General features: G+C 43.5%; 1 protein-coding gene across 1 annotated transcript in view; it reads right to left on the bottom strand.

Annotated features, from left to right (window-relative positions):
* The window catches only part of LOC139378523 (liprin-alpha-2-like), a 277,178-nt gene that overhangs the window by 68,304 nt on the left and 185,837 nt on the right, over positions 1-23,037 (bottom strand). Inside the window, exons 7-17 of the mRNA XM_071120768.1 lie at positions 20,411-20,632; positions 19,531-19,677; positions 12,792-12,926; positions 11,433-11,516; positions 10,977-11,108; positions 10,807-10,869; positions 10,354-10,451; positions 9,305-9,443; positions 7,835-8,055; positions 3,945-4,182; positions 884-913 (exon numbers count right to left, since the gene is read on the bottom strand). Of these exons, the coding sequence (XP_070976869.1) occupies positions 884-913; positions 3,945-4,182; positions 7,835-8,055; positions 9,305-9,443; positions 10,354-10,451; positions 10,807-10,869; positions 10,977-11,108; positions 11,433-11,516; positions 12,792-12,926; positions 19,531-19,677; positions 20,411-20,632 (1,509 nt within the window). The remainder of the gene's footprint in view (positions 1-883; positions 914-3,944; positions 4,183-7,834; positions 8,056-9,304; positions 9,444-10,353; positions 10,452-10,806; positions 10,870-10,976; positions 11,109-11,432; positions 11,517-12,791; positions 12,927-19,530; positions 19,678-20,410; positions 20,633-23,037) is intronic.

The following is a 23,037-nucleotide window of genomic DNA, read 5'->3' as shown; positions in this document are numbered from 1 at the left end:
CAACACTGTTACTACACTATAGTCACACCTCACACATCAATCTCTACAACACTGTTATTACACTATAGTCACACAATCTCTACAACACAGGTATTACACAATAGTCACACCCCACACATCAATCTCTACAACACTGTTACTACACTAGTCACACCTCACACAATCTCTACAACACTGTTACTACACTATAGTCACACCTCACACATCACTCTCTACAACACTGGTATTACACTATAGTCACACCTCAATCTCTACAACACTGTTACTACACTATAGTCACACCTCATACATCAATCTCTACAACACTGTTATTACACTATAGTCACACCTCACACATCAATCTCTACAACACTGTTACTACACTATAGTCACACCTCACACATCAATATCTACAACACTGTTATTACACTATAGTCACACCTCACACACAATCTCTACAACACTGTTACTACAATATAGTAATACCTCACACATCAAGCTCTACAACACTGTTACTACACTATAGTCACACCTCACACACAATCTCTACAACACTGTTACTACACTATAGTAACACCTCACATCAATCTCTGCAAAACTGTTACTACACTATAGTCACACCTCAATCTCTGCAACACTGTTATTACACTATAGTCACACCTCAATCTCTGCAACACTGTTATTACACTATAGTCACACCTCACACATCAATCTCTACAATACTGTTACTACAATATAGTCACACCTCACACATCAATCTCTACAATACTGTTTGCTTATAGGTCTTCAGAGTCCAATAATGGCAAGGATACACCAGACGATGACAGTCATCTACAGGAAGACAGAGGTACTATGAATTTGAAATGTCTGATGTAATAAAATGAACATATCATTAGTACTGTACCTTTCTCCTGTGTTTCCTCAGATCACTGGGCTGCAGGGTGGAGGACAGGAAAGAAAAGGAAAACAGCAGTTTACAGTAAATCAGTAAGATTAAACAATATGTCCTCCTCCATACAGAAACACCTCATTTATAGTTATAGACATGGCTATCCCGATATACCATCAGGTGGGCAGACGACTTGTCAATTACACATTACACCACACAATCAATTACAGTGATTTGTTGACAAAATAACCTGCTTTGTCACTATTCATTTGAGAGGTCAATAAAATCAAAGGCTCATTCTTTAAAAGCCCCTGGGTATTGGCAACATTCACTCTCTGAGACGGTCTGGATGTCTGTCTGGCTGTCTGTCTGGATGTCTGGTCTTTTATTGACCTAATGTAGACAGTACTTTTATTGACCTAACAGACAGTCCTTGTACTGACCTAACGTAGACAGTACTTTTATTGACCTAACAGACAGTCCTTGTACTGACCTAACGTAGACAGTACTTTTATTGACCTAACAGACAGTCCTTGTACTGACCTAACGTAGACAGTACTTTTATTGACCTAACGTAGACAGTACTTTTATTGACCTAACGTAGACAGTACTTTTATTGACCTAACGTAGACAGTACTTTTATTGACCTAACAGACAGTCCTTGTACTGACTTAACGTAGACAGTACTTTTATTGACCTAACGTAGACAGTACTTTTATTGACCTAACGTAGACAGTACTTTTATTGACCTAACGTAGACAGTACTTTTATTGACCTAACGTAGACAGTACTTTTATTGACCTAACGTAGACAGTACTTTTATTGACCTAACGTAGACAGTACTTTTATTGACCTAACGTAGACAGTACTTTTATTGACCTAACGTAGACAGTACTTTTATTGACCTAACGTAGACAGTACTTTTATTGACCTAACGTAGACAGTACTTTTATTGACCTAACGTAGACAGTACTTTTATTGACCTAACGTAGACAGTACTTTTATTGACCTAACGTAGACAGTACTTTTACTGACCTAACGTAGACAGTACTTTAATTGACCTAACGTAGACAGTACTTTAATTGACCTAACGTAGACAGTACTTTTATTGACCTAATGTAGACAGTACTTTTATTGACCTAATGTAGACAGTACTTTAATTGACCTAACGTAGACAGTACTTTAATTGACCTAACGTAGACAGTACTTTTATTGACCTAATGTAGACAGTACTTTTATTGACCTAACGTAGACAGTACTTTTATTGACCTAACGTAGACAGTACTTTTATTGACCTAACGTAGACAGTACTTTTATTGACCTAACGTAGACAGTACTTGTATTGACCTAATGTAGACAGTACTTTTATTGACCTAATGTAGACAGTACTTTTATTGACCTAACGTAGACAGTACTTTTATTGACCTAACGTAGACAGTACTTTTATTGACCTAACATAGACAGTACTTTTATTGACCTAACGTAGACAGTACTTTTATTGACCTAACGTAGACAGTACTTTTATTGACCTAACGTAGACAGTACTTTTATTGACCTAATGTAGACAGTACTTTTATTGACCTAATGTAGACAGTACTTTAATTGACCTAACGTAGACAGTACTTTAATTGACCTAACGTAGACAGTACTTTTATTGACCTAATGTAGACAGTACTTTTATTGACCTAACGTAGACAGTACTTTTATTGACCTAACGTAGACAGTACTTTTATTGACCTAACGTAGACAGTACTTTAATTGACCTAACGTAGACAGTACTTTTATTGACCTAACGTAGACAGTACTTTTATTGACCTAACGTAGACAGTACTTTTATTGACCTAATGTAGACAGTACTTTTATTGACCTAACGTAGACAGTACTTTTATTGACCTAACGTAGACAGTACTTTTATTGACCTAACGTAGACAGTACTTTTATTGACCTAATGTAGACAGTACTTTTATTGACCTAACGTAGACAGTACTTTTATTGACCTAATGTAGACAGTACTTTTATTGACCTAACGTAGACAGTACTTTTATTGACCTAACGTAGACAGTACTTTAATTGACCTAACGTAGACAGTACTTTAATTGACCTAACGTAGACAGTACTTTAATTGACCTAACGTAGACAGTACTTTAATTGACCTAACGTAGACAGTACTTGTATTGACCTAGCGTAGACAGTACTTTAATTGACCTAACGTAGACAGTACTTGTATTGACCTAACGTAGACAGTACTTTAATTGACCTAACGTAGACAGTACTTTAATTGACCTAACGTAGACAGTACTTTTATTGACCTAACGTAGACAGTACTTTAATTGACCTAACGTAGACAGTACTTTTATTGACCTAACGTAGACAGTACTTTTATTGACCTAACGTAGACAGTACTTTAATTGACCTAACGTAGACAGTACTTTAATTGACCTAATGCAGACAGCACTTGTATTGCTCAATAGTGTCAAAATATAAAAAATCTTCTGAAGTCCTTAAAACATAGTAAACAAACATAGCACAGACTATCACATCCTGGTATCTATCAGTCTATCACATCCTGGTATCTACAACACACACAAACCAAGCCAAGCTCTACGATGAAGGAGTAATGAACCCCAGCCAGATAGATTATGCAACTCAATCCATCAAGGAAAGAACATCTAAATCAAGTTGAAAGAAAGGCAATACATGCTTTTACAAGTGGCTGGCTAATGAAAAAACATCTACGTCTGGCTCTCTCTCAGAGCTTCTTTTAAATCTGGTACAGGGTCATTTGAGGTTACTAGTTAACCATCAAATTGAGTTAACTTTCCGTTCTAGCATAATCAAGGGCGGCTCAGGTGAAGTAGCCGTATGAGGTCTATTGAAAGAGCAAGGCTGAGAACAAAGAAAGAGAGGCCAAACACAACATACTGAATGCTGATCCCAGGTGCTTCTATTGGCCCTGTCCTGCACCACAATACAGACAGAGACCGATACGGCTGTGGTAGCCTTCGTCAAGACTGGGATACACTCGTACATACACCCCCCACCACACCCACAGCCCGTCCTGACCCCAGCAGCGTACCAGTGTCATGATACCCATGCGCTCCATGTCTGTGGTGCTGCGGTGGTCCAGCTTGGGGGTGGAGTGTCCGCTGGGCGGGGAGGAAGAGGCCAGGGAGGAGGCGGTGGCCGAGGCGGTGATGGAGGCTCCGGGGTGGTGCATACGGGCCAGGTTGAGACCCTCCAGGCTGACGCTGGCCACGCGGTTCTCTATCTCCTCCGCCCGTAGCTCTGTCGACTCCTTCTCCTCCTGGATCAGTCTGGGAGAGAGGTCGAGGGGGAGGCAGAGAGGGAGGGATTGATTAGACTTATTTCACAGCTGCATTCAGCCACTCTATATATAGAAAGCTCATTCACCCAACATGACTCTGAGAATTCTCAGAATCCCTTGGTCCTTTGTGGTTCAATTCTCTGGATGTTCATGGAAATCCCCACTGCAGACCCATAGGGCTCCTCTTAAAGACAACGCGGGGAGACAAAAAGCCAGTTCATTACCCATAAACCATATAGGCGCACAACACTACCTCACAACACTAATTAGTTTAGAATTTAATTCCCAAGGCTTCTGCCATCGAAGCTGAAATCGTATTCCAACTCAGCATATTCTTACCCAGAAATCACCCCGATGAGGCATGTCTCTATCGATTGTGCTTATAAGCAAAAAACAATAAAGACCTGAGGTAAATTAACAACACTTCACTTTAAAATGTCACTTAAGCTTAGGGTTGTGTGAAATAATACTTGGCTAATCACCAGACAAGAAGATCAGTACAATATTAACAAGTAAGTAACATACCTTGTATCTTGAATAAGCCTAAACCAATAAATACTGTTGTTTGATTTCAAACTGTTTCAGGCTCCCAATGTTAACCAAGTGTTAATCATCTTAATACAATAGATTATTCTGACAGCTAACTGGGTAAATGATCAATACTTGAATAAAACGACAGTATATCAGTGTCAGCTCCTCGCAGCTTTTCTATGTTTCTAGGAACTGTAACTGGCAGTATCTGAGGTTTGTGTTTAATTCACCTAGACAGGGCATCACACTCTACAGACAAGAGCCAACAAGCTTCAGCCCTGAAGACCAGTGTGTCCACACACATCCCTGGATATCCAATCAATTATTGTCTCATTAAATCAATTGCATTGCCACAGAAACCTGAGGCACGGAGCCCACTGATAGGATGAGCCAGCCTTAGGGGTGGAGAAAGCTAGGCCAACACCCATAAACTCTCCCTCATGTCAAGCACAAAGAGGCATATTTTACCAATCAACAATGAAGTGACCAACATGGATTAATCAAATCAATGTGTCAGTAATGTTTCCCAAGGAACTTTATCCACGAACATACAACTTGATTTACATAAAGATCAGTCACAAGGGGTGTTTCCTGGCAATGAGACCTGACCAGGAAGCCAATCGTTTTTATCTGGTCCCTAGCATGGTCTGTCTAATAACATCAGGGTTAAAGTCAGGTAAATGTCTGGTCCCTAGCATGGTCTGTCTAAAAACATCAGGGTTAAAGTCAGGTAAATGTCTGGTCCCTAGCATGGTCTGTCTAATAACATCAGGGTTAAAGTCAGGTAAATGTCTGGTCCCTAGCATGGTCTGTCTAATAACATCAGGGTTAAAGTCAGGTAAATGTCTGGTCCCTAGCATGGTCTGTCTAATAACAGCAGGGTTAAAGTCAGGTAAATGTCTGGTCCCTAGCATGGTCTGTCTAATAACATCAGGGTTAAAGTCAGGTAAATGTCTGGTCCCTAGCATGGTCTGTCTAATAACAGCAGGGTTAAAGTCAGGTAAATGTCTGGTCCCTAGCATGGTCTGTCTAATAACAGCAGGGTTAAAGCCAGGTAAATGTCTGGTCCCTAGCATGTTCTGTCCAATAACAGCAGGGTTAAAGCCAGGTAAATGTCTGGTCCCTAGCATGTTCTGTCCAATAACAGCAGGGTTAAAGCCAGGTAAATGTCTGGTCCCTAGCATGGTCTGACCGATAATAATAGGTTTAAGTTCAAGTAAATGTCTGGTCCCTAGCATGTTGTGTCCAATAACAGCAGGGTTAAGGTCAGGTAAATGTCTGGTCCCTAGCATGTTCTGTCCAATAACAGCAGGGTTAAAGCCAGGTAAATGTCTGGTCCCTAGCATGTTCTGTCCAATAACAGCAGGGTTAAAGCCAGGTAAATGTCTGGTCCCTAGCATGGTCTGACCGATAATAATAGGTTTAAGTTCAAGTAAATGTCTGGTCCCTAGCATGTTGTGTCCAATAACAGCAGGGTTAAGGTCAGGTAAATGTCTGGTCCCTAGCATGTTGTGTCCAATAACAGCAGGGTTAAGGTCAGTTAAATGTCTGGTCCCTAGCATGGTCCGTCCAATAAGAGCAGAGTTAAGGTCAGGTAAATGTCTGGTCCCTAGCATGGTCTGTCTAATAACATCAGGGTTAAAGTCAGGTAAATGTCTGGTCCCTAGCATGGTCTGTCTAATAACAGCAGGGTTAAAGTCAGGTAAATGTCTGGTCCCTAGCATGGTCTGTCTAATAACAGCAGGGTTAAAGTCAGGTAAATGTCTGGTCCCTAGCATGGTCTGTCTAATAACAGCAGGGTTAAAGCCAGGTAAATGTCTGGTCCCTAGCATGTTCTGTCCAATAACAGCAGGGTTAAAGCCAGGTAAATGTCTGGTCCCTAGCATGTTCTGTCCAATAACAGCAGGGTTAAAGCCAGGTAAATGTCTGGTCCCTAGCATGGTCTGACCGATAATAATAGGTTTAAGTTCAAGTAAATGTCTGGTCCCTAGCATGTTGTGTCCAATAACAGCAGGGTTAAGGTCAGGTAAATGTCTGGTCCCTAGCATGTTGTGTCCAATAACAGCAGGGTTAAGGTCAGTTAAATGTCTGGTCCCTCGCATGGTCCGTCCAATAAGAGCAGAGTTAAGGTCAGGTAAATGTCTGGTCCCTAGCATGGTCTGTCTAATAACATCAGGGTTAAAGTCAGGTAAATGTCTGGTCCCTAGCATGGTCTGTCCAAAAACAGCAGGGTTAAAGTCGGGTAAATGTCTGGTCCCTAGCATGGGCTGTCCAATAAGAGCAGGGTTAAGGTCAGGTAAATGTCTAGTCCCTAGCACGGTCTGTCCAAATAGAGCAGGGTTAAGGTCAGGTAAATGTCTGGTCCCTAGCATGGGCTGTCCAATTAGAGCAGGGTTAAGGTCAGGTAAATGTCTAGTCCCTAGCATGGTCTGTCCAATAAGAGCAGGGTTAAGGTCAGGTAAATGTCTAGTCCCTAGCATGGTCTGTCCAAATAGAGCAGGGTTAAGGTCAGGTAAATGTCTGGTCCTTAGCATGGGCTGTCCAATTAGAGCAGGGTTAAAGTCAGGTAAATGTCTAGTCCCTAGCATGGTCTGTCCAATAAGAGCAGGGTTAAGGTCAGGTAAATGTCTAGTCCCTAGCATGGTCTGTCCAATAAGAGCAGGGTTAAGGTCAGGTAAATGTCTAGTCCCTAGCATGGTCTGTCCAATAAGAGCAGGGTTAAGGTCAGGTAAATGTCTAGTCCCTAGCATGGTCTGTCCAATAAGAGCAGGGTTAAGTTCAGGTAAATGTCTGGTCCCTAGCATGGTCTGTCCAATTAGAGCAGGGTTAAGTTCAAGTAAATGTCTGGTCCCTAGCATGGTCTGTCCAATAAGAGCAGGGTTAAGGTCAGGTAAATGTCTAGTCCCTAGCATGGTCTGTCAAATAAGAGCAGGGTTAAGGTCAGGTAAATGTCTGGTCCCTAGCATGGTCTGTCCAATAAGAGCAGGGTTAAGGTCAGGTAAATGTCTGGTCCCTAGCATGGTCTGTCCAATAAGAGCAGGGTTAAGGTCAGGTAAATGTCTAGTCCCTAGCATGGTCTGTCAAATAAGAGCAGGGTTAAGGTCCCGTACCGTATCTCTTTGTTAATGGCGTCCAGCTGCTCCTGCAGCATCATGGCTAGGGTCTGGGCGTCTGAGTGACCGCCGGGGGACAGCAGGTCCATGGAGCTGAACATGGTCTCCCGGTCATCGTCATCAATGTCCGACATGTCAGACATCTCACTCTCAAAGGGGTGGCTACCCAGGATGCCTAGCTGCTGAGAGCGCCACTCGTGCTCCCCCAGTGACTTAGCCTGTAGGGGAGGGAGGGTTTACAGATACAGAAGTGTGCAGTAATCAAGGGAAGTGTACACTAATCAAGGGAAGGGAGTGTTCTTGAGGTAATCCTGGTAAAACATCATGGGCAGGATGACATAACTGTAGAGAGATGTGAAAGTTTAATGTGAAGAGACTTGAATATGTTTTTGCACTGTACAAATATTACAGCACACATTATGATTAATGCATTCAATGCAGTATTTTGGTTTTATAAAACAATTGGCTAAGCTGTCAGCTTCAGGGAGCTTAAAATGTCTCTACTAATTCACCTTTCATCAAACAAAATAATGAGGCTTGACTTTTAATACGTCCCAAAGTATCTTAACAAGCCATTAAAGAGTTTTTAATAAAAATAAAATATGCTAAAACATGCTTCTAAGATTACTGCTGAATGTCAGTATTTATCTCCAGGTTATTGCAGTGTTCAATCCTGAGACACTAACAGTAGCACTTTATAACAATGATCCTCAAAGGCAATGCTAACCAATCACAACCATCTCCAACAGTTTTCCCTCTGTCATGCTAATGCTAACCAATCATACCCATCTCCAACAGTTTTCCCTCTGTCATGCTAATGCTAACCAATCATACCCATCTCCAACAGTTTTCCCTCTGTCATGCTAATGCTAACCAATCATACCCATCTCCAACAGTTTTCCCTCTGTCATGCTAAAGATAACCAATCATACCCATCTCCAACAGTTTTTCCTCTGTCATGCTAATGCTAACCAATCATACCCATCTCCAACAGTTTTCCCTCTGTCATGCTAGTTCTAACCAATCACAACCATCTCCAACAGTTTTCCCTCTGTCATGCTAATGCTAACCAATCATACCCATCTCCAACAGTTTTCCCTCTGTCATGCTAATGCTAACCAATCATACCCATCTCCAACAGTTTTCCCTCTGTCATGCTAATGCTAACCAATCATACCCATCTCCAACAGTTTACCCTCTGTCATGCTAATGCTAACCAATCATACCCATCTCCAACAGTTTTCCCTCTGTCATGCTAATGCTAACCAATCATACCCATCTCCAACAGTTTTCCCTCTGTCATGCTAATGCTAACAGTCTGGCTCCATGCAACCATGTATGTCATACAGACCTGAGTTCAAAGACTTTATGTGTACTTGTTTAAGCTTTCCTGGCTTAATGGGTAGAATATACCTGGTACTGCCTCTACCTCAGCCAGGGCTGACCAGAGAAAGACTAGTTCCTGACCTTGCTCTCGTCCCTGCGGAGTCCCATGCGTCCTCTCCTGGGCCTGCGGATGACCTTGGCTGACCGGTAGTGGTCTGACTGGGTCTCAGCCAGGGAGCCCAGGGAGAAGCGGAGCTCCCCCGACGTGTCCAGGTGAGACCTGATAGATAGATAGATAGATAGATAGAGCGAGACAGAACACGCATGTCAGTCACCGTAACATCAACTTTGTTCAAACTGAAGGCAGGATTGAAATTGCAGATATTGTGCAAAGAATAATACCAAAACCAAGAGGATCTGCTTGTTTAAAATGGCCTGCTTGTTTATCTAGTCGGAAGACAATGTTGTGACGCATCATGCAATTTGTAAGGAATCAACAGTCAGTGCTTGTGTGGCAAATTGCTTTTCTAATGAGTTGTGACTAAAGAGGACAATCAGGAGATCATGACAGCTCCTGTCATCACAGAACTCCAGCCTAGTTGTTTGGACTTTATCACACATTTTGTCAGTGGAAAAATAAAAGTAATCCCCCAACCACCCACCCACCCACCCACACACACACACACACACACACACACACACACACACACACACACACACACACACACACACACACACACACACACACACACACACACACACACACACACACACACACACACACACACACACACACACACACACACACACACACACACACACACACACACACACACACACAATGGAACAGGATATGGTAGTAGGTGCCAGGGGCACTGGTTTGTGTCAAGAACTGCAACTGTGCTGGGTTTTGTATCAAGAATGGTGTGTATCAAGAATGGTCCACCACCCAAAGGACATCCAGCCAACTTGAAAAAACTGTGAAAAGCATTGGAGTCAACATGGGCCAGCATCCCTGAGGAACGCTTTCGACACCTTGTAGAGTCCATGCCCCGATGAATTGAGGACAAAAGAGAGGGGGGGGGGGGGGGGGTACAACTCAATATTAGGGAGGTGTTCATAATGTTTTGTACACTCAGTGTATATACACACACACACACACACACACACACACAGTCCTACAAACTCACCCATACCGTGACAGAGTGGGTTCTGTGAGTGAGCCTGTTCTCAGTTGGAACTGGTCCAACTCTGATCTCAGCTTGTCTATCTCATCTGCCAGATGAGTCTGGAGGGAAGCCGGGAAACAGGGACAACATGAGGTGTACAGAAAACCTTGTGAAGTTTCTTATTCATTACCGTAAAACCCTGGATTGCAATTTCAATCTCCACAACATGATTGGACAGCACTTGCTCGTCAGTTCTCGTACTCTGCCTGGTTATGGATATCTATCTCACTATCTGAACCGAGAGCAACGGTTTCTTGTGAATATTCAATGGAGAAGATGATAACAAATTAAACCCAAAGTCCAACACCCAGATCATTATTTATCTATTAAAAAGCACTTTATTAAACCAACCTCATGTAAAATTCTAAACTGAGGGAGGGAAAAATGTAATAACTTCTGATCGGGGGGATTTACTTTTTCATGGATTGAATCCTCGTACTGTTTTCTGTAGCCTTCCGAGTCTTGTATTAAAACGTTCTGAAATGGAAAGGGAAGTATTCCAGTCAATCTATGGCCATTTCCTCAAATTCATCTGAAATAAAACTTTATGACATATTGGTATTGATGTGGTCTCCATGTTTAACCTTCTCTTCCAGAGCAGCCATCCTCTCTTTCAGGTGGAGCTGAAGACGTTCGTTGGACTCTGTGAGAAGTCTGTCCACCGTGTCCGACAGGCGCTTGTTGTGTTCCTCGTTCATCTTTTCTCTCTGCCGAGCCTGAGGGGGACAAAAAATACAAAGTGTGTGACTTTCAAAAGCAGAAGCTTGGCAGTATGTCTTACCACACGAGTGCATTTTCTAACCACTCTAATGTTGTAAAATACTGAAACAAGTCATCTGGATAATGCAAAGTCATTCTCTTAAACATCTATGAGGAGCAGGTGCAATGAAGCCAGGCTGTGATGGGCAGCATGTAGCTTAATGGCCTTATGGCAGCTAGCATGCTAGGCTGCCCATGGTCAGTGAATAGGTAGCATCATGTAGCATCATGTAGCATAACCTAGCCTAGCATGTTATCATAGTCCCCTGGGGGTGACTCACTCTGAGCAACTCCTGGTGCTTCTCCTCCAGCTGGCCCTCCAGGTGCCTCATGCGTTCCTCGATACTGCCGTGACGCTCCTCTGCCTGCAGGGGCCACCACACAGACAGGGGTGGGGGAGAGAGAAAGGGGGGCAGGGGGCACAGTGACCCACCAGTTTAGCAGCCATGGAGGGCAACACAGACACATAATGCAGGGGCAACAAGACAAGACAGAGCCAAAAGCCTCTACTCCTCCAGTCTCAGATGGAACAGATAGATCACCAAAGCACAGGTAGAGAGAGAGGTGAGAGAAGGGCCAGGTCACAAGCAGTTGCTGCAGCAGTTAAGTCTACTAGCAATGAGCCCAGCCAGTGACATGCAGCTTTCCCCACAGTTTCAACCCTGCCTACGGACACAAGGAAAAACAAACATCCCCAACAAGCAATCTCAGTACAATGACTCGTGACAACATAAATAAATAAAACCAGCATGGATTTTTTATTTTTTTTTTTAAATGTAGTCTAGTAGTTAGCGACAGTACTGTGGCACCCTGTGGGACTACCTTCCTAAGAATGGAGTTCATGTCTTGGAGTTTAGCTTCCATAACAAACTGATAATCATCAGGAGAGGAGGCGGAGCTCGAGTCAGACTATGGGGCAGCAGGAGAGGAGAGGAACATATCACAGGGTCAGAGGTGATCGCATGCATAGCCTGCACATACAGTACTAACACATAACAAACAACACATCATTGAAAAGACTCACTCTGGAATATTCTACATGTATGATGATAATCAGTTATACATAAGCAGTTTTGAAATGACCTCTCCTAGAATATGATGGAGTGGTTAAAGTAACTGTCCAGTGAAAATCTCACTTTTAAAAGTTCATATTCTGTTAACTCATACCCAAATCATTTTGTTGACTCATCCTACTCATCCTCATCCCTTGTATTTGTGGCTAAAGCATAAATTGGAAAATAACACATACAAAACCCCACCTCAAACTTGTATCTCAAACAGACTGTTTCAAAAATGCTTGATATTTCCTCCTGGAGGATGAGCTGGCCAATCAGCGGTCTACTTGCATGAATATTTTATATGACTGGGATACGCCCACATCATTCAGTTGTTGCGGTATGCCCATAACATTCCAACACAGAAAATATGCTTTTTAACATAATCATTTAAAACATTTTTGGGAAGGAAACTATTTCACTCATATTGTATTTCATTTTAGGTCATATTTCATAGAAATCTGGAAGCACTGGAGTTACTTTAATGATGGGAGCAACGCGTGCTGTGTCTGTGTCTGCATGCATACAAGTGTGTTTATGTGTGTGTGACCGTGTATGTGTGTGTGTGTGTGTGTGTCCTCTCACCTTGGTGAGTGCTGCTATCCTCTGGGCCAGTTCAGCCTCTACCTCTGGCAGGGTCTCAGCCTTTCTCATGGTCTGCTGCAGCTTCTGCTCTGCTAGCTCCAAACGCTCCAGCAGCTGCCTGTTCTTATCCTCCATCTGCACACACATACACACACACAGGGAAACAAGCACATACACACAGGGGTAAACATTGTAACTTATGACCTCGACCCATATCACACATGGAGTATCACTCAATGCCAATCTCAAGAGAGCTTTCTGAGTATTTCTGGACAGACCAAGTCAAATGTAATACATATAGAACAGAATACAGCATATATACTGAAGTCATTCTATATCAGAAACACAGACAGCCTTCTACTACAAAGAGAAAACATTAGGGATGTAATGATACGCATCAGGTCCCTAATCAAATGTTTAAGATACAAGTGCATCGTTCCGCGGACCCTAAACCGATCCAAATGCAGCATGGATCAGTCAGAAAATCTATTAAAACAGTATGAATCGCTGGTTCACTAAAATGTTCTGCTCATATTACATTCTATCTTCTGAAAACACCTCCCATCTTTAGCGACAGCTGATGCATCCTCTCGTTCAGTGTCCAACTGCATGTACAGTTGAAGTCGGAAGTTTACATATTCTTAGGTTGGAGTCAATAAAACTCATTTTTAAACCACTCCATAAATTTCTTGTTAACAAACTATAGTTTTGGCAAGTCGGTTAGGACATCTACTTTGTGCATGACACCAAGTCATTTTTCCCAACAATTGTTTACAGACAGATTATTTAACTTATAATTCACTATATCACAATTCCAGTGGGTCAGATGTTAATATATATATAATTCCAGAAAATGATGTCATGGCTTTAGAAGCTTCTGATAGGCTAATTGACATAATTTGAGTCAATTGGAGGTGTACCTGTGGACTCATTTCAAGTCTACCTTCAAACTCAGCGCCTCCTTACTTGACACCATGGGAAAATCAAAAGAAATCAGCCACGACCTCAGAAAAAAAATGGTAGACCTCCACAAGTCTGGTTCATCCTTGGGAGCAATTTCCAAATGCCTGAAGGTACCATGTTCATCTGTACAAACAATAGTACGCAAATATAAACACCATGGGACCACGCAGCCGTCATACTGCTCAGGAAGGAGACGCATTCTGTCTCCTAGAGATGAACATACTTTGGTGAGAAAAGTGCAAATCCATCCTAGAACAACAGCAAAGGACCTTGTGAAGATGCTGGAGGAAACAGGTACTGGAGGAAACAGGTACAAAAGTATCTATATCCACAGTAAAACGAGTCCTATATCGACATAACCTGAAAGGCGGGTCAGCAAGGAAGAAGCCACTGCTCCAAAACCACCATAAAAAAGCCAGACTACGGTTTGCAACTGCACATGGGGACAAAGATTGTACTTTTTGGAGAAATGTCCTCTGGTCTGATGAAACAAAAATAGAACTGTTTGGCCATAATGACCATCATTATGTTTGGAGGGAAAAGTGGGATGCTTGCAAGCCGAAGAACACCATCCCAACCGTGAAGCACGGGGGTGGCAGCATCATGTTGTGGGGGTGCTTTGCTGCAGAAGGGACTTGTGCACTTCACAAAATAAGATAGCATCATGAGGCAGGAAAATCATGTGCATATATTGAAGCAACATCTCAAGATATCAGTCAGGAAGTTAAAGCTTGGTCGCAAATGGGTCTTCCAAATGGACAATAACCCCAAACATACTTCCAAAGTTGTGGCAACATGGCTTAAGGACAACAAAGTCAAGGTATTGGAGTGGCCATCACAAAGCCATGACCTCAATCCTATAGACAATGTGTGGGCAGAACTGAAAAAGCGTGTGCAAGGCGGCCTACAAACCTGACTCAGTTACACCAGCTCTGTCAGGAGGAATGGGCCAAAATTCACCCAACTTATTGTGGGAAGCTTGTGGAAGGCTACCCGAAACGTTTGACCCAAGTTAAACAATTTAAAGGCAATGCTACCAAATACTAACCGAGTGTATGTAAACTTCTGAACTACTGGGAATGTGATAAAAGAAATAAAATCTGAAATGAATCGTTCTCTCTACTATTATTCTGACATTTCACATTCTTAAAATAAAGTGCTGATCCTAACTGACCTAAGACAGGGAATTTTTACTGGGATTAAATGTCAGGAATTGTGAAAAACTGAGTTTAAATGTATTTGGCTAAGGTGTATGTAAACTTCCGACTTCAACTGTAACTGTGTTGAAAGTCATTGAAGTCATTTAGCTGAACAACCCCGGGCAATATCAGTATCCTAGTCAAACTGCGCACCGTTCCCAGTTTCGCAAACTGATCAACGCGAGGTCGGTGCCTGTTCCTGATCTTGCACATCTACGCGGCACCTTCAGCATTCAAACACTACAATAGCTTGCGTGATATTAGGCTTTATTAATTGAATGACAACCTCTGTAATTTGCTAGGTTATTGTTATCTATGCACTGTTGAAAATTGTGTTTTACTGCAATAAAATGAAACTACCGGAGATATAACTCTCATCTGGCTATACCTGCTGAACGGGTTTTACAATAGATTTGATTTGATTGTTCAGGTTCACCAACAGCAAAACATTTGGTAGTGCTGTTTAAAACATTCAGTGTATATGTTTCTTTTGTTAATTTTTTTATATACAGGGAAAAGTTTTTCATTTCATAACGAGGACAGAAATCACTTTGTGAGGCTCACTGCATGGCCGAAGCAAGAGGAGAAAATAATCTAACTCCATAAAAATTTCCAAATGGTCAAAACCATTCGATTTGGAGATGGGGGTGAAATTCAAAATTGTGCTCAATATTCATTGCCCATGTCATAGCTAATTTGTAAACGATACATATTGATACATTACTACATCAAACACTTCATCTGCAAAAATGAATTAGTGGGTGATGGTGATTTCAGAAGCAAAGTGGGGGTGACAAAAAACATTGCCACCCCTAATCTGACAGTGGGGTGGCTCAGCTCAGGTGCCTTCATAGTACATACACCATAGACATACATAATTCACAAAGACACACACACACGTCAGATTAGACAGATTCAGCTCAGAGAGGTCCAGCTCATGAGCTCCATCAGCAGCAGATACTGAATGTGAAAATGAATGTGTTTATGCAACAAATGTTTCTGCATCTAATCGTACCGCATCAAATCGCATCGATTCGGTCTCTCCTCAAACCAAAGTGCACCGAATCGTTTCAAACTAAATGTATCGTTCCTATATCATATTGGAGCCCTTGTATCTAGATACAGTGCCTTGCGAAAGTATTCGGCCCCCTTGAACTTTGCGACCTTTTGCCACATTTCAGGCTTAAAACATAAAGATATAAAACTGTATTTTTTTTGTGAAGAATCAACAATAAGTGGGACACAATCATGAAGTGGAACGACATTTATTGGATATTTCAAACTTTTTTAACAAATCAAAAACTGAAAAATTGGGCGTGCAAAATTATTCAGCCCCTTTACTTTCAGTGCAGCAAACTCTCTCCAGAAGTTCAGTGAGGATCTCTGAATGATCCAATGTTGACCTAAATGACTAATGATGATAAATACAATCCACCTGTGTGTAATCAAGTCTCCGTATAAATGCACCTGCACTGTGATAGTCTCAGAGGTCCGTTAAAAGCGCAGAGAGCATCATGAAGAACAAGGAACACACCAGGCAGGTCCGAGATACTGTTGTGAAGAAGTTTAAAGCCGATTTCCCAAGCTTTAAACATCCCAAGGAGCACTGTGCAAGCGATAATATTGAAATGGAAGGAGTATCAGACCACTGCAAATCTACCAAGACCTGGCCGTCCCTCTAAACTTTCAGCTCATACAAGGAGAAGACTGATCAGAGATGCAGCCAAGAGGCCCATGATCACTGGATGAACTGCAGAGATCTACAGCTGAGGTGGGAGACTCTGTCCATAGGACAACAATCAGTCGTATATTGCACAAATCTGGCCTTTATGGAAGAGTGGCAAGAAGAAAGCCATTTCTTAAAGATATCCACAAAGAGTGTTGTTTAAAGTTTGCCACAAGCCACCTGGGAGACACACCAAACATGTGGAAGAAGGTGCTCTGGTCAGATGAAACCAAAATTGAACCTTTTGGCAACAATGCAAAACGTTATGTTTGGCGTAAAAGCAACACAGCTGAACACACCATCCCCACTGTCAAACATGGTGGTGGCAGCATCATGGTTTGGGCCTGCATTTCTTCAGCAGGGACAGGGAAGATGGTTAAAATTGATGGGAAGATGGATGGAGCCAAATACAGGACCATTCTGGAAGAAAACCTGATGGAGTCTGCAGTTTTATATCTTTATGTTTGAAGCCTGAAATGTGGCAAAAGGTCGCAAAGTTCAAGGGGGCCGAATACTTTCGCAAGGCACTGTATGTATTGAATCGTCTTGAAAGGAAAAGATGCAGACTCCTAGTATACATCATGTAAGGTACAGCAGTAGAGACAAAGTGAAACCTCTATTTCCCTATGTCCCAGTCAATCTTCCTCCTGGCTCTGCTCAGTTTCAGTCTGTTCCATTTCCAGGAACTATTCGGAAGCTGTCTCCACCAGCAACAGAAGCTCCAGTCCCCCCTATAGCATTGGCCTTGGCAGCCCATACCCAGTAATTAGACATGAGTGGGCTAGGGGCCGTGGGGGGCCTGGAGGGGCCAGATCAGGGCTCTCTGTGTGTGTCTCTCTGCTATACTGTGTGTTTACTACTACTGTATGTATTTACAGGCCCAGCACCCAGCTTTGGGAAACAAAATTATTTACTGCATCCTCTCTCGCTCTCCATCCTTCCTTCAATCTTTCTGTCTCCCCTTTTCGTCTCTCCTGAGTGGCTCATCTCCAACAGTCAGTGCCAAGGCCCTGGGGCTAGGCCATTGGCAAGGCAACACGAAAAACCAGATCAGCAGGGGTGGTGGTGTGATGTGTGCTGGGTCCATGGGAGGGGGCTTTATTTCTGTATGCTCTGAGAATTCTGTTGGATGGAGTATCATTCAACTCTCCCTGATTGAAGTTCAGAGTTAGACTTAGCCCAAATTTCCTAGTGGCAAGGGAATGGGCCAGGATGCCATCGCAAGGGACCGATGCCAGAGACAAACCAAGGGCAAACATTGGATTAGAAATGTAAAGTTTAGAAAATTGCACATGAAAATTGCTTATGGTTTATTTCATTTTATAAACTGGGTGGTTTGAACCCTGAATGCTGATTGGCTGACATATCAGACCGTATACCACGGGTGTGACAAAACGTTTAGTTTTACTGCTCTGATAACGTTGATAACCAGTTTATAATAGCAATAAGGCTCCTCGGGGGTTTGTGGTATATGGCCAATATACCACGGCTAAGGGCTGTATCCAATTACTCCACATTGCAACGTACATAAGAACAGCCCTTAGCCGGTGTCCATATACCACACCTCCTCGGGCCTTATTGCTTAAATGTGCACGGAGTACTTTCTGTCTAGCAATGCGGATTCATGTGTGTGTGTGTGTGTTCTCTATAGCTTGGCAATACAAATTTATGAAAATCCATCTGCCTTGAGCTCAGCTGTTGGTGCTGTATCTGTGATTGCTCCCCCTCCTTAACCATAACATTATTCACAATACCAAATAACTCAGGCACAGAAACCATGCACATCCACCCACACAGCATCTTCAAGTAACTACAATAAAAACCCTGACCCATACGCAAACGACTCAGCTGGAGTTAAACACAATGTCAAGATGTCCTCTCGTTTCAGAATGTTCTCAACTCGTATTAATCAAAGACGAGAGTTATCCTTGATCCACTACTGGCAACGAACGCTGTTATTCTCCAGATCGCAGGGGATTTCAGCAAATATGTATGCTATTGTAACTACGGTACTCCCTTAATGTAGAGAACGATCAGCCTCCTGAGCCCATGGAGATCTCCTTTAAACCAGAGACGCCAGATGGGATTGAGTTTTGTTAAACCAGAGACGCCAGATGGAATTGAGTTTTGTTCAACCAGAGACGCCAGATGGAATTGAGTTTTGTTAAACCAGAGACGCCAGATGGAATTGAGTTTTGTTAAACCAGAGACGCCAGATGGAATTGAGTTTTGTTAAACCAGAGACGCCAGATGGAATTGAGTTTTGTTCAACCAGAGACGCCAGATGGAATTGAGTTTCGTTAAACCAGAGACGCCAGATGGAATTGAGTTTCGTTAAACCAGAGACGCCAGATGGAATTGAGTTTTGTTCAACCAGAGACGCCAGATGGAATTGAGTTTTGTTCAACCAGAGACGCCAGATGGAATTGAGTTTTGTTCAACCAGAGACGCCAGATGGAATTGAGTTTCGTTCAACCAGAGACGCCAGATGGAATTGAGTTTTGTTCAACCAGAGACGCCAGATGGAATTGAGTTTCGTTAAACCAGAGACGCCAGATGGAATTGAGTTTTGTTAAACCAGAGACGCCAGATGGAATTGAGTTTTGCCTTAGCAATAACATGTACTAAAGGGTATGGTTTGTCTAGGTGGGTGGAACCAAAGGTGGGGACACTTCTGATTCCTTCTGTGTTGTGACCCTAAAACCAAAGGTTTAAATTGGGTCAGTGGGGACCACAGCTGTAGGTTGAAGAAGTATCCCTCAGATGCTGATCTTAGCTCAGTTTTGTATCCCCCCAGCTCCCCCACCACTCTAATGGTTAAAGTTAGGATTGGTGGAAGAGGGTAAGTGACCTGTCTGAGGAAGGCTTCCTTATTGGCCAGCTCATTCTCCAGTTTGTCACTGATGTCGTGCAGGGAGGTGGACTCTCTCTGGGCGCTGAGGTACCGCTTCTCCAGAGTGACGATCCTCTCTTCCATGTCCTCCTTCTGACACATAGCCTGTAGTCAGTCAGTCACACACACACACACACACACACACACACACACACACACGTACAATGCACAGACACAAACAGTTGAGTACATTTCCTTCTCAACAGCACAAACCGTATCTCCCTAAATCTCCTACGGTTAATTTCCTGTATGGAGTCTCAGTGAGTGTGTGTATAGAGGGGAAGGAAATGTCCTCCAGCGTTGTTATGATATAACACTGTTCTCAGACAGTGGTAATTACTTAAGAGGGCTGGGCTGATAAAGGATCTGAGATCAGTGTACTAGCTGGATCTCACTCCCTGAGCCCAGCCTGCCATCATCATTAGCAATCAATAGCAATCTCAACCAGGGCTAGCCGCTAGCTAGGTGGACCAAGAGCCAGGTCACATTCTGATTCACATCACTGGATAGACATTAAATTCTCCTCCAAATCAGAGGGGCCAGTGATTGTGTGACTATAATGGTCTGCCTATAGCACAGGACAGATGAGTAGAGACCATCTCTAAGTACCAATGTGTAGAAAGAAGCCTGGATACATTACTTGTCCAAGAACCATCCAGATTGTCTGAGGCAGTAACTCCTCTAAGTCATCAGAGAGGAGGTTGAGGGAGTGAATGCATAGGTCCCTCATGCTTGTTAATGTATGTTCTCAACAACCCTAACTCTCAACTAACAGTGAGTGTGTGTGTCTCTCCTTAGAGAGTGGGTGCATCTCATTTGAATGTACCTCTCTCCTCACCTCTTTGATGTCCCTCTGGTACTTGGTACTCATCTCCTCTGTCTTAATGAGGTCCTTGCGCGCGGTGTCCAGCTCCTGCTCCACCTCGGAGACGCGGGACGACAGGGAGGACATGCGCTCCTTCATCTGGGCCAGCTCATAGTTCTGCTTCTCCAGCAGGTCCTGCAGCTCCACCACCTGGCTGGCCTCATGGGCCGACTCCATGGAGCCGTTGGACAGGCGCTGGAGGACCAGGGGCAGAGGAAATGAGAGAGACTCTTACTGTGTAAAGTCCATTTCCATTCAGTCAAATCAGGAGTAAAGAATAAAAAGTCCTTATGAATTTCAAAAAAGCTTTATAGCAATTTCTGTGGATTGATTTATTTGAAATAATGGAATTGACCTTAACCTTGTAATACAGCGCTTTTCTACCAACTCAAGGATGCTTTATGTCAGTTAGGTCCCATGACACAAACTGTTTTAGCTAGCAGAATTGAGATGGATGAGCGGAAACAACATAATTTCCAGTCAAGCCTTCTGCAGTGAGTGCTGAAGTACAGGCTGAGAGGGCCTTGAATCCGACTAGATCCCTCTTCAGACCTCTGCATTTCCCAGTGGAGAAAGATAGCGTTAGAGCTCTAACACATTTAGGAGCTGGAGGTTGTTGGGCCCCTATTCTGGTTTAATTTCAGATGGACACACAGCCAGGGTGACGGAGGCACTATAAAGATTACTCCAGACTGCATTGAGAGATTGGTTTGGCACTTGCATTAGGAATATGATTTGGTTCAACTCTGGGAGGGAGGGAGGGAGGAAGGGAGGGAGAGAGAGAGAGAGACAGAGAGAGAGTCTATCGGTCTCTCCTCTCCCATCTCTCGTGCCCTTCTCTCTTTCTCCTAACCCCACCCCCCTCTCGATCCCTCCTCTACCCATCCTCATGTATCAGGGCCAGCTGCCGTCCATACCCATCCATCTGGCCAGACATCCCTAATTGGGCCTCTCTCCCTACTGCCTGTGATCAATGATTCACTGTGTAAGGCAACAGGCCCCATTAAATCAGCCCACTGGTTTAAATACCAACACAACAGTCTACTCTCATAATGGACAAACTTGGGATTTATCTTAGCTTGGCTTTTAGTGCAGGCTGGTTTGAACTTTTCCCAGAGATAACAGGTTATACAGCCGGTTCTCGAAATAAAAACTTAATTGCGGCGCGTCTGAGAGTATACTCGTAAAGCCTGCAGGGAAGTTATCCAGTTGGGGACGAGGTGGACTTGACACTCGTAACAATGCCTTTAGGAGGGATTGACATGGAGTTAAACATTGTTTCTCCATGGAGGCAGATTGATCTGGTAGGGAACAAGCTACTGTGCACCGTTTCCTTTTGCTAAATTAGACCCGTTTTATACGTCTAGCTGTCTATATATCACAGCAACTTTACAGCACTGCTAAATTGCAGTGGGGGAGCCCAACAGCCATAGCTTGGGCATGTCAGTAAAAGCTAGCCTAACTTAGGTTTTATTGTTATCTTTTGAAATTGCTAACTGTAAAAGATTACCTCTATGGTTAAATCTTCTTGGTTTTACTATTCGATCGCTATATAATATTGAGGCCTTGATGGTTAGAAGTGCAGAAAAGTGGTTGATACTGAGAGTGAAGGGAAAGGCCATGGCTGTCTGCCTGTATTAGCAGGCCCGTCAGGTAAAGCTAGCTCTATGCCCCGCGTCATGATGTGACCTGTTGGTTCATTCAGGCGCAACACGTGCACCCACACAACACACACACCCCTCCACCTGTCACATGGGTGACGACAGCCTGACGATGGCGTTAGCCTGTGTGTTCACTCTACTCCAACACCCTTCTACCCAGGAACAGTGAGACAGAGAGGAGGGCTCTAACCCGCCCCCCAGGAGAAACTAGCCCTGCAGATCATCCGTGTCACTACCTCTGGATGGAACCTTAACGAGGCTGCCATGACTACCTCTGGATGGAACCTTAACGAGGCTGCCATGACTACCTCTGGATGGAACCTTAAAGAGGCTGCCATGACTACCTCTGGATGGAACCTTAACGAGGCTGCCATGACTACCTCTGGATGGAACCTTAACGAGGCTGCCATGACTACCTCTGGATGGAACCTTAACAAGGCTGCCATGACTACCTCTGGATGGAACCTTAACGAGGCTGCCATGACTACCTCTGGATGGAACCTTAATGAGGCTGCCATGACTACCTCTGGATGGAACCTTAACGAGGCTGCCATGACTACCTCTGGATGGAACCTTAACGAGGCTGCCATGACTACCTCTTCAAACCTCAGCATGGGGAAAGTGAGTGGCTCCCCTCTCACTAACCCCAAGGAGGGGGAGTTTCAACCTTCCAACCACCCTCATCCCCACCCCCCTACTCTGTAGAGTGACAGGCCACAGACAGCTGTCGCCCAGTCAGGCTGAATCGTACACTCCTGACAACGCGTCCCCATCACGAAGTGCAGCTCATCCACGAGCCTAGAGATTCGGCTCACATCCAAACCAACACAGCATTCTAAGTGCTGTATTGATATCTGAGAGGATTGGGAAATTCTCTACGCTTTGACTGCTCAAGGTACTGCTCACTTTGGTCTGACTAATCATGGAAGTGTGGATGCA

Source organism: Oncorhynchus clarkii, chromosome 21, assembly GCF_045791955.1.
Source record: "Oncorhynchus clarkii lewisi isolate Uvic-CL-2024 chromosome 21, UVic_Ocla_1.0, whole genome shotgun sequence".
Lineage (NCBI taxonomy): Eukaryota > Metazoa > Chordata > Actinopteri > Salmoniformes > Salmonidae > Oncorhynchus > Oncorhynchus clarkii.
The sequence above is the reverse complement of the archived record's forward strand: the minus strand, read 5'-3'. Positions and strand labels throughout refer to the sequence as shown.